We start from the raw sequence: 19,270 nt of genomic DNA, 5'->3' as shown, positions 1-19,270 counted from the left end.
TGCTTTTGTGTGATGGTCGCGATCCATCGATTGCGCAGTGCAGATAATGGATCCTGAAGAAACTCTCACATGCGCAAATTGCTCGAAAGCGTTCTTGCGTGCTCCGGAAGTCCGCGAGCACACAGCATTGCCCGGCTGACACGGTCCAGTAGAGTCTGACCTTCAGGTAAGAATAACGGTGTGATTGAGCGGTTTATACGAGCGGAGGATAAATTATTGACGGACGGAGAGGCGAGTCTCCATCTCTCCCTCCCTACTGGAAGCAGCCGCGGTCACGTGACCATGACGTCAGTGTGGAAATGGCAGCCTCCTGCCTTGTAAATTAACACAAGGTCCGCGACTGCTACAGGAAAAGAGCTCTCACTTTTAACACAGGAATCAGTCTCCGGGATCACCCAGCGGGTGTGTATTCAGTGTCTTGTTTTTTTATTTTAATTTTTTAAACCGTGTGTGGAGGGGGTCTTCCGCCGCCAGCGGCGGCAGTTTGTTTGGGGAGCTAACGGGCGACACGCAGCAGGTACGACGTTGACCGCCTTTAGATGATGGTTTTCTCACGCCTGCGTCCTCCGGTGTAGTGTCCGGTGTCAGAGCGAGAGGACAGCCGCTCACTTTGAGGCGTGAAGGTGAGCTATGAGCGGGGAGCTTTACGTGTATCTCGCCGGCGTGCTGCCACCACACCCACTTCTGAAAACGTTAATCATTGTGTGATTCGGCCGGACTGTTCAGGACAACAGATACTCGAGCTTCACTTCGCCACAACGTCTGCGAGTTTGTTTTCTCCACAGTCACATTACGAAACATTATTCCATTGTGGCTAATGTGCTAAGCTAGTCTGAATGGACACTGGAAGCAACAGATTCATCCAAAACCAACTTGTAAACAACAATCGCATGCGGAGCTTCCAGCCAATGGGAGCGCTCGCCAGTGTGGAATGCTGCAATGTGATTGGTCGGCTGATCGATGTTTTTTACATCGAGGTAGACCGCTAGACAATTAACACAGCAAGCAAGATAAACAACGTGAGGTGTCCAGCACGTGCACACGTCACACAAAAGGTCTCTACGTGAAGATTGATCATTATATCTTTAAACGACCATATTAGAAATGAATCGACCAAAAAAAAAAGACTTCTATAAAGCAAGCAATCTCACAGAATTTTCAATTTGGGAACAGACAACGACACAATATAATTCTATAGTTTCCAGAAACACAAAAAATAAAGAAGAGATGTGACCCAGTCAGAACTGGTGTACATTAGGATTAAGAAACCACACACTGTTATTATAAAGACATTAACATCATCTGCTTCAATTGAATCGTCTTCAGTTTTATTTCTATTGCACGAATACAACACAGTCACATCAAGGCACTTTTACTGTGAAAAACCCAACTATTCCAGCATAGGAGACAGTGGAAAGGTAAAACTTCCTTTGAACAGGAAAGAAACTGCAGAACCAGGCTCAGAGGTGTTGGGTTTCTGTTCTGGTACCAGTTTTGAGGTGGAGGATAGAAAAGGAAAGGACAGACAGAAAGATTGTTGGGAGAGATTCAAACCTGCCTAAGCCCGTCCAGCACCTCTTCTAATATTTAACCTTGATTGCTGTGCCACTCGCCTGATCAGCAGGTGAAAGACACAGGTGTGGACTGTGACTTTGAGCTCCACGTTTATAGTCGGGTGGACTGTAGTCAGTCACTGACCTGCTCCAGTCATCAGAAGTCAACATGGCTGCTCAAGAGTCAGGTAATTCATTGGTAATGAGTAAAGAATACAAATGAATGACAATACGTTTCAATGCGTTCTGGTTAAAATGAGTTGACTGTCAATGTTTGAGATCAGTGGAATCGTTGGATTTTCCTCTGGGAAAGTGTCGTGAGATGACTGCATTTTATTTGGTGCTATGGAAACAAACCTGAAATTAATTGTTTCTGGAGTCAAAGTGGTAGTACTGTGGGTTTTTCTGTGTATTGAGAAGCTTATGTTACAAATGTGTGACACGCTTGTGAAGCTTATCTGTCATTGGAATCAGTTGCATCAGGGCTTAAAGCTTTATTTATGTTCACTTTTTAAAATGAAATTCCCAATATCACAAATGTTTACGGATTTACAGATATGAGTAAGATTATAATACACCTGATAAAAAAAAATCTGTCCGTGGCTACAGGACAGCAGTGAAAGGGTTAAATAAAGCTAATCTAGGACAGTGTTTGTTGCATCTGTCATAAGAAATCACTTTAAACTTTTAAGTTTACTGCATTTCATAACACAGTGATGGGGCTGAACGTGTGAAGAGGGAGTTACGTAAGATTCCAGTGTGAATGTAAACTGTTTTATTATTATTTATTTGATTTGATTTTCCATTCAGACACAAGCATGTCTCCAAAGATCACAGGAGAGCTGCTCAGGCAGCTTCGCCAGGCCATGAGAAACTGTAAATACTTCTCTGAGCCGATACAAGCCTACATTGTCCCATCTGGAGACGCACACCAGGTGAGTCAACTCGTGCATCTATACATGATCTATTCTTAACATGTATAAACCAGTAAAACTATCAATGAATTTAATCCAACAAAACATATTTACAGTTTCACAAAGGTGCAGCAGCTACACCTCCTCTTGTTTGACTTAATTTATTTCTGATCATCTTGTCTGACCTTTGCAATTAATTAGTCCTTTGCCTGTGGCTCCTCCCCTTTTCTTTTCAATACTCAAGACATGATGTAAAAAGAGCAGCAACAGCGGCATTTAACATTTCTGATGTCTTGATGGCACTTCACACTGATTGTTAATGAAGCTCTTTCTCTCTCCCTCCTTCTTCTACCGTTGTCTATCTCTCTCAGAGCGAATACATCGCACCTTGTGACTGCAGACGGGAATTCATCTGTGGATTCAATGGCTCTGCTGGTATGTGTGGCTTGTTTGAAAGGCCTAACTTCCAGTTTTATTTCTGTTGATTTGCTTCGAGCATTTCAGTTGAGAAGAGGAGATAACATCGCATTACATAACGTGTTACTTTGTTGGAAGGGGAGTGGTTTGAGCAAGACGACCTACTTTTATAACCAAACATTGTGGCACACACGCCCTCCCACGCTAACCTCGGCGCAGTTTGAAATTACAGAGGGAGACTTCTCTCTTTACAAACTGGCTCTTCACTCAATCAGCTATGTTGCTTCTTCTGAGTGAACTTCTTATGACTCCTTCTGTGTAGCTTAGGTTTTGTGCCTGTATATAAATGCACTGTGCGTTTCAGGTCAAAAGCATAGTCTACAAACATCGCTCTTTCTGTGTCAAAATTTTAGCTGAATCGAGTTTGATCTTATAATCTTGCACGTCAGTGTATTTGTTGTGTAATCACCACAGCCTGTGATGGAGTGGATGGTGAACGCTGGAGATGAGTGACCGTTCACCAGCAGGTGATTGAGATGGGCAGTGCTGCGATATTCTAAAATAATGATGCAATAATCAGCATGAAAACAGAGTTTCAGACCCAGTTTGACCCAGCAGCTCTCCACAGAGCAAACACAACTGTGTGTGTTTGTGTGTGTTGTGCAGGCACTGCCATCATCACAGAGCAGCACGCTGCCATGTGGACCGATGGCCGATATTTCCTCCAGGCCAGCCAGCAGATGGACAACAACTGGTTCCTCATGAAAATGGGTAATGTCTGACAAGATGTTTCTGCACGGTAGTGTAGTGGTCAGCGCTCCCGCCTCACAGAGAGAATGTCCCTGGTCGGGGGGCCTTTGTGTGGAGAGTTTCTATGGTTTCCATGCAGCTTTGACCAGCTCCACTGGTCTTCTCCCACAGTCCAATAACATGTGTAGTTAGTAGATATACACAAACACTGTTAAACACAGGTGATGAGGCCTAATTCAGCTACATTGTGATGTAACACTTGGAGGGATGGAAATAGTTATTGGTGTGTAATCACTGCCAGCGGGTGGTTTTGATTATCTCAGCCAAAGGGAAGTATGTTGCTTTATTGACTGAAATGGTAAAATGAGCCAGTTATACTATATGTACTTTTGAAAAACATTACGTTTTTTAATCTGCATTTAACAGGATTACAGGGACATGAATAAGTTAAATTCATTAGAATACATCTACCGTACAGTTCCTAATAGACGCGCAGTGCGCAGTGCAGGTCTCGGGGTGTGACCAGACGAATCCTCACATGTTAATGAGTGACAGCAGACGGCCTCCCTGCAGCTCAGTGCTGCTGTGACTCCTCTTAAGATTCACTTTCACTTCACACCAGGGGAGTCGACCATCAGGCCCGTGGACCACAACCGGCCCACAAAAAGCCCCAATCTGGCCCCAAAACCCACCAAGCAAGGTGCTTATGTAGGATTTATAGGAGGGTTTTATTGTTGATATTTCACTCTATTTTGCACCATAATGATTCATTAAAATAGCCTTTATATTGAGATTGGAGTCATTTTAAGTAGTAATTGTTTGATCTTGCTAAATTATAGACAGTTTTATCACATACACTGTGTGTAAATTGTGTGTGAAGTTAAAGGGTATTACGGCAATATTTTACCAGTTATGCCACTCAATATGAAACTGGACTGTATGTGGTCCCCGTACTGACATTTTATTTAGTATTTATTTTGTATTCATCTTTGTATATGTTCTATACATGTGTATATATGTAAATATACTGTATACAACTTTATATTGGTTTTAAATAAGTATATTTCTTCCATAACATATTTGGTGTTTGGTTTGTTCAATATCAACGGATCCTACAATTTGTCACATGTCACAATGTAGTAGTTAGTAGTCCACAGTGTAGTAGTTAGTAGTCCACAGTGTAGTAGTTAGTAGTCCACAGTGTAGTCGTTAGTAGTCCACAGTGTAGTAGTTCATAGTCCACAGTGTAGTAGTTAGTAGTCCACAGTGTAGTAGTTAATAGTCCACAGTGTAGTAGTTAGTAGTCCACAGTCCACAGTGTAGTAGTTGGTAGTCCACAGTGTAGTAGTTAGTAGTCCACAGTGTAGTAGTTAGTAGTCCACAGTGTAGTAGTTAATAGTCCACATTGTAGTAGTTAGTAGTCCACAGTGTAGTAGTTAGTAGTCCACAGTCCACAGTGTACCGGTAGTAGTTAGTAGTCCACAGTGTAGTAGTTAGTAGTCCACAATACACCATTTAAGGTCTATTTTTTCAAAATGTTTGGAGGGGAGGCCCCCAATTATTAGAGAGCTTTGTTCTTTCTTCATGTGCTCTACATCTCATACGGTATATGTTGTCAAAGCCTTACGCATTGTTTTGTTTTTTTAATAATGCTAGGACTGAAGGAGACCCCCTCTCAGGAGGACTGGCTGATCAGCGTCCTGCCTGAGAACTCCAGAGTGGGAGTGGATCCGTGGATCATTGCTGCTGGTAGGTGAAAGCACCATAAACCTTAACCTGTGCAGCGCAGTGAGCCAGCTGTCACAGATTTGCCAGAAAGACTATAAATCAGATTGTATTTAAAAGTATTTCTGTGTATTTTGCTCTTTTGAAATGAACAACATAGAGAACAACTGTCTGGTGTTATCCTATTGAAAACTCAACTTTATGCTTGATGCCTTTGTACTGTGATGCTGCTTTTGCAGAGTCGTCTCCTCAGACTTGAAACTCCTCCAACTTTTCGTGCATCTTCTGCTTTCACTTTGTTTCAGACCAGTGGAAGAATATGTCCAAGGCCCTGACCAGTGCTGGCCACTCTCTTGTGGCGCTGCAGGATAACCTGATCGACGTTGTCTGGACCGATCGCCCAGAAAGACCCAGTACACAACTGCGGACCTTGGGCGTAGAGTACACTGGTGAGTACAGCAATGAAATATTTTTATAGTAAAGAGCAATTAAGCTTTTGTTCGCAAGAAAGTAAAAAAAAAAAAAAATCTTATCTGTCATCAGCTTATTGTGAAAGTTTATTTCTCTCTTGCATTCATGGCATGTAGTCCTGCAGGATTAACCCCTCGTTTGGATTGCTTTGTCCATTTGGTTTTGTGTTTTGAAAACAAAGGTTTCATTATACTGTAACCAGTTCTACCATGATATTACTGTCTGCAGGTGTTTCCTGGCACGACAAGATCACTGCGCTGCGAGCCAAGATGACTGAGCGGAAAATCACCTGGTTTGTTGCGACAGCGTTGGACGAGATCGCGTGTATGTTCATTTTCATCGGAATTAAAACTCACCGGACGGGACTGTTTGGTATTGAAACACGTAAACCTCCCAGAGCGTTGGATGGCCCTAAAGATGAGCTCACACTCTAAGTACCTATTTACAGTGAAAACGGTACATTTCTGTTGCGCTATGTCAGTTTTTTGAGTCGTCGTTTTTGAAACGCTCCTGCTCCTCATCACTGTATTCATTTGAGAAGGCTACTTTTGTGGATCACGTAGTATTTAGCAGTATTTCGCCGCCTACGTGAGTAGAATGACAATAACGTATTCCTTCTGCTTGTGCTGCCCACATTTATTACCTTTAACGACGCCGAGAAGCAGACATCATGGTGATAACTAAAAGGAGTGTTTTCGTCATGCTGTTTTACAGAGAACGCACCACCCTGGAATAGCCTGGAGTGGCCTGGAATACAACCTGCAGCATTTTCAACATTCCTCAGCTTCTTGGGTTTACAGCGATTGTTTTCAAAATGATATCAGAATGTTCAAGAACATGTTTGTGACGTACTCATTCGTCGTTGCACAAAAAAAGTTATTATTTTTAGGTTAACATGCCATCTTTTTGCCGCCCCGCCCCATTTGAAAACAGGCTGGGGATGCGTCCTCATAGTACCTCCTCTCTCCTTTCCTATCCACTTTTCCTTAATGTAAAGGTGTTAGGAGACTTCCTAAAGGCGTTAGGGAAACGCGACCATGTTGTTTTGACAATCCGACCGCACTTCCACTAGGTGGCGTAATAATAATCCGACGGCGGTGAAGGTTAGTGACGTCTGCCGGGGTGAAAAAACTACAAATGTCATAAAGGTGGTTCCTCTCACTTTCCCCTGAGGTTCTAACCTCTGATGTCAAATATCTGAAGGTTTGAATGTAAATCAAAGGAAAAGAGGAACTAAAGGGAAACGGCCGCCAGGTGAATAAAGAACCAATCAGAGTGAGAAGAGGCTGCACTAAAACTGGACTTTACTGTGTTGGTTCTACAACATCCAGAACATTCCTCGTTGGAATCTGGGTTCTAGATGATTTCAAGTTGTTCTAGGCAGATTATTGCTTTGGTAACTTACATGATCTGCTCCTTTTTCAGTCATCCTGAGTTTCCCTGAACGCTCCGATGAGCGGGTCCCTTTAAATGTTGTCGTCGCAAGGAATTGTGGGGGAACATGAGCTGGTCTCGTTTGGTAAAGGAAGCATCAGTGGTTCCTAGGCTAAAGGAGGTTCTAAAGGAAGCATCAGTGGTTCCTAGGCTAAAGGAGGTTCTAAAGGAAGCATCAGTGGTTCCTAGGCTAAAGAAGGTTCTAAAGGAAGCATCAGTGGTTCCTAGGCTAAAGAAGGTTCTAAAGGAAGCATCAGTGGTTCCTAGGCTAAAGGAGGTTCTAAAGGAAGCATTGAGCCTCCTTTCCTTAACTTACTGAGAATTCCAACTCTCCTTATCATGGCTGCCACTTAAACACTTCAGGGGTTAAGGAGAAGTAGACAGGAAAGGAGATAGGAGGGACTATTAGGACGCACCCAGAGTGTGCGTGGCCCCTGAACATGAATATGACTCATTGTTCTTTCAATAAGTACGACAAAGAAGGAGACAAATGTTCAGGAAAGAAAAGATGTTTCATGGTTTAACTCTAGAGAGGATGTCTCTCAGGTTTAGCTTCATGCAGAACATAAAGACTCAGGAGTTCTCAGACTGAAAACATCTTTATGACTGAATCTTTGGTGATTCTTGTGTTTGTTTACTTAGTTTGAGCAGCTCCTGTTCTTCTGTGTGAACGGAGGTGAATGAAATACAACAAGCAGTAACTTCACCTTTATGTGTGACGTAAGACTGTCTTGACACTCGATCACGATCCAAGGACCCAGGATACACAGGCATCCCTGGAGATGCCTGTTTGAGCACCTCGTTCACCCGTCCTGATGAGCTCTGATTGTTCAGTCTGAGAGTTTGTGTTAATTGGAGTAATCTGGTCCTGATTGCCATCAGGCAGCGTCTCTCGGAGTCGATGAGGAGATCAGGGGATTCGCTCCCGAGTTTATCTGTATTGTTTTCATTGTTGGCATGATGAATGTAAGTATCTGAGTAGAATGAAAACAAATACTCTAATTCTATAGTAGAAATGTTTTACTGACAAGTATTTGTCAATTTAATGAAGTTCTGTTCATTTTTTTTTTAATTCTCAGGGCTTTTTAACCTCCGTGGTGCAGATATCGAGTACAACCCCGTCTTCTTTGGCTACACCATCGTGGGGATGAACACAATAAGGTAAAGTCATGCAGCTCGATGCATCCGCCCACTGGTTAGACACCAGCAACGTTTTCAAGTACTTAGTGCTTGTTCAAGTACTACACACAGTTATTCCTGCAGAGGATTTATGAAAGGACATAACCAGTATTATTATGGTACTGATCCCAGTAATATTCAAAGCGCTACCCTTTGGATTTGAAATCTATTTATTCTTCATTCTCTAAAGAAAGTTTATTTTTACAATTATTCCAAAGTCTATTTGATCAAATAGAAATTAGTTGGATATATAAAAAGTAATGTGTTAATATTGTGTTCAGTAACACTTCAGAAGTATTTGATGTTTTAAGGTGATACACCGATATGTCTATCTATCTATTTATCTGTTATTTTATTCATTTATGTCTTTGTTTATTTATTCGTTTATTTATTTTCCAAGGATATAAATGAGAAGAAGGATTCTTATGTGATTTGTTAAGTAAATAAAAAAGGCACTTTATATCACAGCCTTGTAAATACATATAGCAGTTATTATTGAACTTTTCCAACACAAATATTTTATTTTCAGACTGTTCTATTTTTGCTATTGTATAAATAAATGTTTTTCTCTGACAAATCCCTAAAAAATAAGTTTTGTTTCAGAAACATGAAACAACATAAATGTATTTTATTACAGATTTTAAAACATCATTAAAAGCAGCTGATTCCAGACGTAGGTCTTCTTTTGAATAGAAACATTTTTGAATAAAACATAGGTGTTGTAAATATGTTTTCATGGTCTCCAGTGATGGTAACTTCTGTATTTATTGACTTGCAGGATGTTTACTAATGTTCACTCCTAAATCAGCTGCAAAGTTTGATTTACTTCCTTTATTTTCAGACATGAGTGAAGTGTGTTTGTTTTCTGTGCATCAAAACTCAGACCAGAGGTACATTTTTCACTCAACAACTCCCTCGTCTCGGCCTGCAGGTTATTTGTGGACCTGAAGCGTCTGCGTGACCCGGCACTGAGGCAACATCTGCAGCTGGACTCCCCCAGCAAGCCGGAGCTGAGCGTGCAGATGTTCCCGTACGAGTCGGTGTACACCGAGCTGCAGGCCGTCTGCGCCGCGCTCGGCCCCAAAGACAAAGTGTGGATCTGTGACAAGGCCAGTTGTGCCCTCACACAGGTCATCCCCAAGGTGAGGGAGCCAAAGGGAATACTTCACTTCATGACGGGGCTCTGCGCTGCTGTGCTTTGCTTTTTGCTTCTTCATGCCCAGGAAATAAGACATTAAATCTCCTGTCAGTCTTAACTTTTCCATGATCACGTCAGTAGAAACAACACATTTTGCAGTTTATGTCATATTAGTTTTCATTGTTTATATAAACGTAAGAAGTGGTTATATTTGCATTATGTTAAACAAGGAAAATGTATAAACTTGCATTTTACAAGTGAGTAAAAGAAAAGCTCATTGACAACAATTTAGATCATCTTTCTTTTCTATTAAAACCTTTTCTGACGTCCAGGCTTCATTCGTGAGCCGTGACTTTTTTCAATACATAGATGATCCAGCGCAAAAATAGGAATGCAAATCAACTTTTGCTGTTAGTTATTGACGTATTTGGCAGTCGGAAAAAAAAAATAAACAAGTCATCCATTTTTAAAGTAGTGTATTAAAAGAAAAATCTAAAACATTTCTTTTCATAGTATTGATTTTAAAGGGATGGGAAAGTTAACTATTTGATTATATGACTTGATTTTCAAAAATAACATTCAATTAGATCAATGAAAACATAAATGAATATAATATATGGCAGCTTGATTTAATGAATGTCATATTTTACAATAAAAACAAAGTAATGTAGTTTTTCAGTTTTATATTTTTAACAGATCTTTTTGCATTTGGCATACAAATGTAGTTGGTTTACTTTAAGACGCAGCATTCGTAGGTTTAAAAACATAAATAGTTTTTTTTTTTTAAGTTAAACAAATTATGATTATTAATTTTTCCATATGATTCTTCTTATTCCGCCGGCTAGCTCAGTTGGTAGAGCATGAGACTCACAATCTCAGGGGTAGTGGGTTCGTGTACCACGCCGGGCGTCACCTTCCCGTGGGCTCACCACCTGCAGGAAGGTTCTTAATCGGTGCTTTGTGTTCTGGATGACGGTGCTCAGACTGTCAACCCCGCGACCCGGAAACGGATAAGCGGAAGAAAATGAATGAATGATTCCTCTTAGTGCAGATTGTCGAAGAGCCTCTCTGGACAGGAGACCAGAGGTTTTCTTTGTTGCTCCTCACAGCTTGTGTTTGAGACTTTATCCTCCCCGGACAGCTTCCTGCCTCAGACGCTGAGGTGTCGGGGTCATTTGTAGGCAGAAAATTTTAAATAGTTTACAATAAATACCTTTGTCTCACCTGCTTAAGGTACTAAAACACACTGGTTGTCTGTGTTGTGTGAGTCTGGCAGCTGTAACCAGCCTTCACATGCCTCATTAAACCAAAGGGATTCTTCTCTTTCAATAGTCTTTCTTTGTATAAACCCAATGCAACCATCTATAAGCTCCGACAATACCAAGGCCGAGAGGCATTACGATGATCCACATTAATTCTGTGTTCTTTAGTGATTAACCCAGACTAAATCTTTTTATCTGGTTGTATACTTTCTGTGACTCTCTCAGTTTGCGATGCACAGCCGCTCTCGCCAACTTTGTTTCTACTTCTAAAACGCTCCTGAAGCAGAATTCTAGCGACAGAAAGTCTTTTATGTCTGTCCATAAAAGACTTATGTGTCACATTTACTGGATTTTAATGTCCTTTGAGCACTTTGGGATGTATTTATTTTTTATTTTGAGAAAGTTTTTATTATTATTCAAATCTCCGTCTGAATGAATCTGCTATTTCTGACCGTGTAGATGTTTGTTTCTGCAGATCCACAGGACTCCAATCCCCTACACCCCTCTCTGCCTCGCCAAGGCGGTGAAGAACGGCACTGAGATTCAAGGCATGAAAATGGCCCACGTAAGAAGCTCTGATCCTTAAAATCTCAAGTGCTCTTTGCTTCGGAAACTTGAGGCTCTTTATAAAAACATCACATGCCTGACATGCTGTGTTTTTACCAACAGATCAAGGACGCGGTCGCTCTCTGTGAGCTCTTCGCCTGGTTGGAAAAGGAGGTAATTTTCTTGGTTTAGTTAGATGGGAATGTCTGGATGAGTTCCCTGTTAGACGTAAAACAAGGATATATGGGTAATGAATGAAAATCAATATTTATATAATCTTTTATTATTTCATAAGCCTGGCCCCTCTGTTCATTCAGCTTTCATGTTTGCCATGCAGGGTTATGATCATTCCCATTTTACTGGTGAAGCGTCTTACTAGTGATTCAGTATTTTTATATTTTGGAAAGAAAAACTCATTTTGTGTGGTGAACCTGTGTAAACCGGTCAGATGCCTGATCATGGTTTCTGGTTGTTGTTTGCAGATACCGAAAGGCACCGTGACCGAGATCTCAGCGGCCGATAAAGCTGAAGAATTTCGCAGGTGTGTCTTTGGTTTCTTATTAACTGTCTTGTTTGTTTTTCTTTTTTTATTTGGATTACAAGTTCATCCAGTTTAAATTCATGTCATCGCTCCTGCTGGAATGAATGAGTTGGAGGACTGTGGTTTGGTGTAATCCCTCCTGTGGAGTTCTACTGCCCCCTACTGGACATGGAAGAGCCTGGACAGTATTTCTTATCTGACAGTTTCCCCTCTTCAAGTGAAATATACCAATAATCCTGTAATATAGAACAGATAGAAATGAAGTTAAACTGCCAGCCAACACAAATAATAACCTCATCAGCAGCTTTTTGTCATCTGGAGGTTTTCCACAAGTTATAAAGGAGCGATAGGGCTCAGGCGGTAAAGCAGGCCATCGTCCAATCACAAGGTTTTGGGTTGGATCCCCGACCTCGCCCCAGATTGCTCCAACCCAAGCATGGCAGCCTTTGTGTGAATGAGTGAATGGAACTGGTGGTGTAACGAGCCATGAGAGCTCAAATGTGCCAGAAAAGTTGTTCCACCACACTTTGCAGCTCTGCTCATCCCCAAATCATTCTCACTTGAGTTTAAGTGGAGTAAATCATTCAAGGCTGAACTGCCTGATGGAATACGTGTCTAAATGCTTTACTTCTTTATTCCTGCAGTCACACTAAATAATCTGAAACACTGATCAAAGATGGCTGCCCGCGTGTGTCTCACCGTTTTCTGCCACATTTTGTCTTTTTCAGTCAACAGAAAGACTTTGTTGGTCTCAGTTTCCCCACAATCTCCAGCGTTGGTCCCAACGGAGCGATCATACATTACAGGTCAGTCAGCGGAACACAAGTTAACCGGGTGTGAGTTTTGTTTGGATCTGTGCAATGCCTCCTCCTCTGCTTCTCTTGTAGACCGCTGCCCGAAACCAACAGAACCCTCACCATGAATGAAGTTTACCTGATCGACTCTGGAGCACAATACATGTAAGTTACGTCATTTGCATGAAGATAACAAATCAGCGCGTCGCGTGTCGGTGCTGCTTGCACGTCTTCGTGCTGTTCATACATGAACCCGTTTCTATAATCTGTGTGTGGCAGTGACGGAACCACAGACGTCACACGCACCATGCACTTTGGGACGCCGTCTGCTTTTGAGAAGGTACGTCGGCAGATTCATGTTTTCATGTCAGTTCAACCCAAAAACTCTTTTGACTTCACGTTTGCGATGCGTCGATACTCACAACACACGATGTTTCCACACACTCGCCCTCAGTGTGTGCCGCCAACAGCCGAGGGGATTTACATTCAGTAGCTTGCATTCACTGCTGTGTCACACATTTTTAATCTCAGTCTTCCCAAGATGGGCATGTGTGGGCGGAGCCAGTCCAGCTCACACAGACACAGCAGATTCTGAATGCAGCTCCTATGATCCAATATTCAAATGGAGGAAAATCAGGGAGAAGCTAGAAACTTTGAATAGGAGGTTTTTAGACGAGCAAGACCACGTGGATGATAGGAAGCTGATAATATGAGTCATTTAATCTAAAATGAACGACTGTCTGCTGGTCGGTTCTGGGACTCAGGTTTCCATTATGACCAATATTCTCACTGAAACCGAGTCATCCAGCACACAGCCCTGTCATAACCTCAGGTCATGGCTTTCTAAGTAAAAACATACAGACATACATAATAACATACATCTTTTTTACAGTCAGAGGTGGGTGTTAATGTCTGCCTTTTAATCTTTTATTTGTTTCTCCATCAGACTCTAGTGAGAACCAGCCGTGGCCCTGAACTTAGAAAACAATAGAATTAAATATCAGACTTTGAATGTGGAAATAGGAGCGGCGTGTCGCAGCGGCAGATTTCTCTCGACATTGTTGTGCAGCGTAAGCCGAGAGTTTGAGGTTCCAGCTCCTGGAGAATTGTGACGACTGTCGCGCCAGTCATACCAACAAGTTCAACTTGAGTCATAAATGTTTTAAATCAACAATGAAAAACATTTTGTATGTTTAAATTATGACCATTTGACCCTGATCGAGGTGGGATTTGTTTTCATGTCGTTGGTGTTGGTACATATGTAACCTAGTATGTTGACACTGAATTCATTCTGTTTTTCTCTCCTCAGGAATGTTTCACCTACGTACTGAAGGGACACATAGCAGTCAGCGCTGCCATTTTCCCCAATGGAACAAAAGGTGCGGCCCCTCGTGTGCTGATGAATCAACGACGGGAGGCGACAGAGAACTTTATCTTTCATCTCATGAAGGCCAATCAGTTTATTTTAACCTCCTCAAGAGGAGTTCTGGGGAGCGTTTAGTCGAGATGAAATAACTTTTAGACTATTCTTCGGTTGTTTAGTTTCATATGAACCTCGGTCCTCTCGCCAGGCCACCTGCTGGATTCGTTTGCCCGTGCGGCGCTGTGGGAGTCCGGGCTGGACTACCTCCACGGTACCGGCCACGGAGTCGGCTGCTTCCTCAACGTCCACGAGGGGCCCTGCGGCATCAGCTACAAAACCTTCGCCGACGAGCCGCTGGAGGCCGGCATGATCGTTAGTGACGGTACGGCAGGGGGGCAGCGGGGGGGTGTTACCAGAACGAGACTCATCTGTATGATGGAGCGTGTAAACATGAACAAATAACATTTTGCTTCTCGTACCACTGCAGCGTCTCTTCCTTCTTTTAACCTCAAAACAGAAGAGAAGAAAAGTGATTTCCTTTATTGTGACAATGGATTAAAAACTTCACTTCTTCTGGTACTTTAAGGAATACTCTTTAAACGGCTCAATAGATACAGGCTGCATGCAAGCCGCCAAAGGAAAGTAGTTTTTAACTTTGCTGCTCCATTAAACTCCTTTTTGTTTTCCCGTGTCGTCTGTCCAGAACCCGGGTACTATGAAGATGGATCTTTTGGCATTCGCCTCGAAAATGTGGTTCTTGTTGTACCAGCTAAGCCCAAAGTGAGTATCAATACTGAGAAACCAAGTGGGCGAAGGGTTGAAGACGTTTTCGAGTCTCATGACTGTTGGAATAAGTTTTCCCATTATCAACAAGTTATGATGCACTTTGGGATGTGAGTTTCCCTGAGCGGCTTTCAGCTCGGAGATTTTAGCTCACCGCTGTTCTACAGTTACGAAGAGGAGAAAAGCGGTGAGTCTTTCATTGTTGGTTTCCCTTTTTTCAGTACAACTATAGGAACAGAGGCAGCCTGACGTTCGAGCCTCTGACTCTGGTTCCCATCCAGGTTAAGATGATTGACACGGAGCTGCTCACCGAGAAGGAGGTCAGGAACATCCAGCAAGATCCGATTTACCATTTTTAACTCGACACAAGTTCACTCTTGACATGTTTCATTCATCTGGAACATTTTTATTGTGGATAAAATCAACATTTATTTACAGGAACAAATGAGAAGCAGCCTGCTTCATCGACACGTCGCAGTGTTTTTATGTCTTCCTGGTTTTCTGCGTCCCGCAGCGCGACTGGGTGAACGAGTACCACAGGAAGTGTCGGGAGGTGGTGGGGGCGGAGCTGGAGCGGCAGGGGAGGAAGGAGGCGATGGCGTGGCTGATCAGAGAGACGCAGTCCCTCGTCTGAGCGCCGCCTCTCAGCAAACGGCTCATCTCTTTGCAGGGGAGTGTTGTTGATCGCTCTGCTGTGATAATCATCATGATCTGGCCTCATCTTTTTCTGTGTCTCGCACTCGGCTTCTTTTGTAAAAACAAATGCATCAGCAGTTTTAATAAAGATCATGGCAAATGAAGAACCGTCCTCGTGTGTCTTCCCTCGTGTCTCAAAGCAATCAGCTGTCCAATAGTTTCGCCATCAATTTGAGTTTGGTTAGTCCATCAGTGAGGTTTTTAAAGTTGTTTTACACTTTTTAATTTGGGAGGACAACATAGGACAGTGTTCTGGATACAAAGTTGACTCAGCAGTTTTTCTGATCTGCTTGAGCCTTGAGAAAACGTCTTGACGGCTGGGACCAAGCCTCGGGTCCCACCGGGGCTTTCCAGGACCCAGAGGTTCTGAAACACTTTGGTCACATCAGAACATTGATTTTTACCAGTTTTAATACAGTTTTCATTGTTATGTTTACATGAGACATCCATTTAAATAAAACTTTCTGTTGATACGACCCTTATGAACTGAATGCGCACATCTTCCACACTTCATGTTTTCCATTCAGATTCCAGGATTTTGACATTTATCGTTGTTTCCAGGCCTGCGTTGACGTTTCCCACGATAACATGAGATCACTTAGAAATTGAGTTTCAAGAAGTTCGCTTAACGACAGTCTTCTAAATATTGGAATTTATATTCTTTCAGGAGTTCAAGTTAAAACATAATAAATCTACATGCATATGTTTTAGAATGTTCACGACAAAAATTATACAAATGATGCTTTATTTGATAAAAATATAAACTTTTTTCCGTTGGTTTGGTCCAAAAAGAAAAAAGGGGAAACACTGAGGCTGTAAATATGTTAAACGGTGATTCATAAATATACAGGTGGTCAAAATGTCTAGAACTAACCTTCCTTCTACAGCTGCATGTAGAATATGGGCGGCTCCAGGACGACGCCACTGCCGGGGTCCTTCGCGTACTCCTGGAAGGACGGCGGCCCCGGCGGCGTGGCGTGCTCCTGGAAGGACGGCGGCCCCGGCGGCGTGGCGTGCTCCTGCTCGCTCTCCGTGGCCTTAAGGCCTCGCTCCTCCTCCTCGCCCTCCTTCAGGCCCACAGGCAGCGGGTTGCTGTAGATGTAATAGATCCTGGAGTTGTCCTTCGCTCCCTCCGGCTTTCTGAAAAACGCCAGAGGGTTGATGAAGCTGGTCGACCTCTTCACTGCTCTGACCGACACGGGGTCCGCCGGCTCGCCGCCGCTCACGGCGCTCTCGTACACAAAGGCTCTCTTGGACTGCCTGGTGAAGGAAAGCAGCAGATTTTAAACAGTTTTACCATTTACAGGAGCAGAGGAGTCAAATCCTGTCCTTAAAAGACTTAAAGTCTGCAGGTGATGGACGTCACCTTATCCAAACATACCTGACTGTGAGGCGTAGCTTGTTGCCAGGTTCTTTAGATTTAACTGTGTGCAGAAACACTTTATAAAGCTGACGATTCTGCTCACGTCTAAAGTGGAAATCCTGCAATAGGAAATCATCCAAAGCTTTGACAGGAACACCCATCGTCTCTATGACCAGTCACAGGAGGAGAGAAATACTCCTTTCATCAGTGGTTTGGAAACTGGAGGCAACATCTGGATGTTTTGTCCACAAAGATGACGACTTAACGATCTGCTGCAGATAACTTACATATGAAACTATGGCTCAAAGTACTTCCTATACATACAGTATATATCAACAATAGCTCTTTTCTGTAGTTTGGTTGTTGATTCTATGTTAGTTTTATACACGTTTCCTGAAATCTCAAGCCCAGTACGACAAACAGTACATGGCATAGCGACTGAATATACTGTATATTCTATATGATGCTTCCAGCACAGTTTTTATTCTACAATCACTACTAAAAATGGAGTTTCATATACTGTTTTAAATCATCTCTAATGGTGGCACCTCGATCAAAACACCAAGAATTTTTGTTTTATTTATTGATATGATATGAGTAATAGCAAACCATTTCTTTCAAGTTTTGAACGTTTTTTTTGTATGATTCTTTCAGGATAATTTCCTGAACAAAGTAAATTTGTGTCGTCAGCAAATGTAACAACTTATAATGAGTTTGGTCCCAAAACTGAACCTTGTGGAACACCTCGGGTGATTCAGTGTCATTACAGCGTACTGGAAGTATGATTTAGTAACTAGTAACTTCTATGAAAAGGGTCCCTTGGATGATGTTCAGGCTTGTGGTGGTGTGCAGCTCACCTGGTGCGGTTGTAGCAGGCGGTGACGCAGTACAGGGCAGTGACGGTCAGGACGCACGAGGCCAGGCTGATCATGACGATGTTAAACACTCTGAACCCTGGATGACGGAGAACACGCAGGAAAACCGCCAAAGTGAGAGTATGTGAAGAGTATATATATTCCAAGTGAATACAGAGGTTTTACTCACCAAGCAGGGCGGTGTCCGTCTCCTGGTCCTGCAGGCCCAGGGCCCCGGTGCCATTCAGAGCTGGGTTCTGTTGGCCTCCACTCATCTTGCTGCCATTGGCATCGGGAGCAGAAAGTCCAGGCTGAGCTCCGAGTGGCCTCTCGCTGGGTCGGGAGGAACAATGTGACTCAAACAGCTTGACTCAGTCGCCGTGGAGACACTCCTCTCTTTTGTCAGCCCCTTATTTTGAGTTGGAAGCCTCTCTGCTACGCCACTTGTTTACTGCTCATTATTCTGTTCAGCTCCGAGAGAGAGAGAGAGAGAGAGAGAGAGAGAGAGAGAGAGGGAGAGAGAGAGAGAGAGAGAGAGAGAGAGAGAGAGAGAGAGAGAGAGAGAGAGAGACTACAGTACTGTTAATAAACTCTTCGCATGTTTCCAGCTTCCAACCAAACTCAAATGAAATGTGATTTATCTAAATCTGGAGGCAAAAATTAAACAAATGAATGGTGAGGAGACTAAAGGTGGATTAATCCACGACAACAGATAAGGGTGTTAGTTTCTCCGATGAAGAACAAAAGTAGTTTAAAAGTAGTTAAAGGGAGAGTTTGTTGCTCCAGACCTGCTGATTCTCTACAAGCAGTTTGTAATGCTGCTCCTATAGTTAGTTTGTAAAGTTGGATAAAGTGATATAGAACATAAATGGTTGACGTCACTCTTTTCTCTCAACCCTTATTCTGTTCTTAGAAACATAAAGATCTTACTCATGTTCCATCACAACTTTATGTACCGTGGACGTAAGAGAAATATCCCTGTAAAACTTTCAGTTGAACATAAATTTGCATTACATTTTCACTTTATAACAATGACAATTAATACTTTTATGTTGGCATCTGAACATTTTTGCATATTTGCCCCATTCTTGATTGCTTTTTTTATTATTTTGTTTATGTGCATATTTGTCACACAATTCAGCCACATTGGAGCGTTTTCAAGCACAAATGGTCCGAATGAAGTCAAGCTGTCGCATCTCAGCCGGATTCAGGTTTGGATTTTGACGAGGCAACTCCAAAACCTGCATTTTGTTTCCTTCGCCAACCAAGTTGGGTGAGAAGGTTTTTGTCTCCGTTTATTTATTGGTTTCTATGTACATATTTTACCAATTTTTCTCAAGACCTATTATCCCGAATTGTATAAAATCTTCAGGGATGATTTGTCATCATCCAAGGACCAATTGATTAGAATTTGGGACGTTAACGACTAAACTCGCTGATTAAATCCCCAAAAAACTGGGAGGAAAAAAAAGTCTGATACAAAGTGG

General features: G+C 42.5%; 2 protein-coding genes across 7 annotated transcripts; one reads left to right on the top strand and one right to left on the bottom strand.

The window, feature by feature from the left end:
* The first annotated feature begins 121 nt into the window (after nt 1-121).
* On the top strand, nt 122-15,678 carry xpnpep1 (X-prolyl aminopeptidase (aminopeptidase P) 1, soluble). Of its 4 annotated transcripts, none has more exons than XM_080463391.1 (20): nt 122-402; nt 2,364-2,488; nt 2,839-2,902; nt 3,551-3,655; nt 5,291-5,383; nt 5,665-5,808; nt 6,059-6,154; nt 8,344-8,425; nt 9,375-9,585; nt 11,319-11,408; nt 11,513-11,563; nt 11,872-11,930; nt 12,659-12,736; nt 12,818-12,889; nt 13,004-13,064; nt 14,034-14,103; nt 14,296-14,469; nt 14,791-14,867; nt 15,092-15,190; nt 15,385-15,678. In XM_080463391.1, the coding sequence occupies exons 2-20, from the start codon at nt 2,372-2,374 to the stop codon at nt 15,502-15,504; spliced, it is 1,863 nt and encodes a 620-aa protein (XP_080319517.1). In that variant the 5' UTR covers nt 122-402; nt 2,364-2,371; the 3' UTR covers nt 15,505-15,678. The 4 variants fall into 4 exon arrangements, with proteins under 4 accessions (XP_080319517.1, XP_080319518.1, XP_080319519.1 ...); XM_080463392.1 differs by having other exon boundaries at nt 283-623; XM_080463393.1 differs by having other exon boundaries at nt 291-517.
* LOC308109669 (uncharacterized protein) lies at nt 15,263-18,263 on the bottom strand. Of its 3 annotated transcripts, none has more exons than XM_080463396.1 (4): nt 17,974-18,263; nt 17,787-17,883; nt 16,441-16,706; nt 15,263-15,940 (listed from the first exon to the last, which is right to left on the bottom strand). In XM_080463396.1, exons 1-3 carry the CDS (start codon nt 18,056-18,058, stop codon nt 16,448-16,450), a joined length of 441 nt encoding a protein of 146 aa, XP_080319522.1. In that variant the 5' UTR covers nt 18,059-18,263; the 3' UTR covers nt 15,263-15,940; nt 16,441-16,447. The 3 variants fall into 3 exon arrangements, with proteins under 3 accessions (XP_080319522.1, XP_080319520.1, XP_080319521.1); XM_080463395.1 differs by having other exon boundaries at nt 15,264-15,940; nt 16,441-16,826; XM_080463394.1 differs by having other exon boundaries at nt 15,263-16,826.
* Between the last annotated feature and the right edge of the window lie 1,007 nt (nt 18,264-19,270).

This window comes from Lipophrys pholis (genome assembly GCF_963383615.2).
Source record: "Lipophrys pholis genome assembly, chromosome: 5".
NCBI classification, from domain to species: domain Eukaryota; kingdom Metazoa; phylum Chordata; class Actinopteri; order Blenniiformes; family Blenniidae; genus Lipophrys; species Lipophrys pholis.
This window is presented reverse-complemented; position numbering and strand designations above follow the sequence as displayed.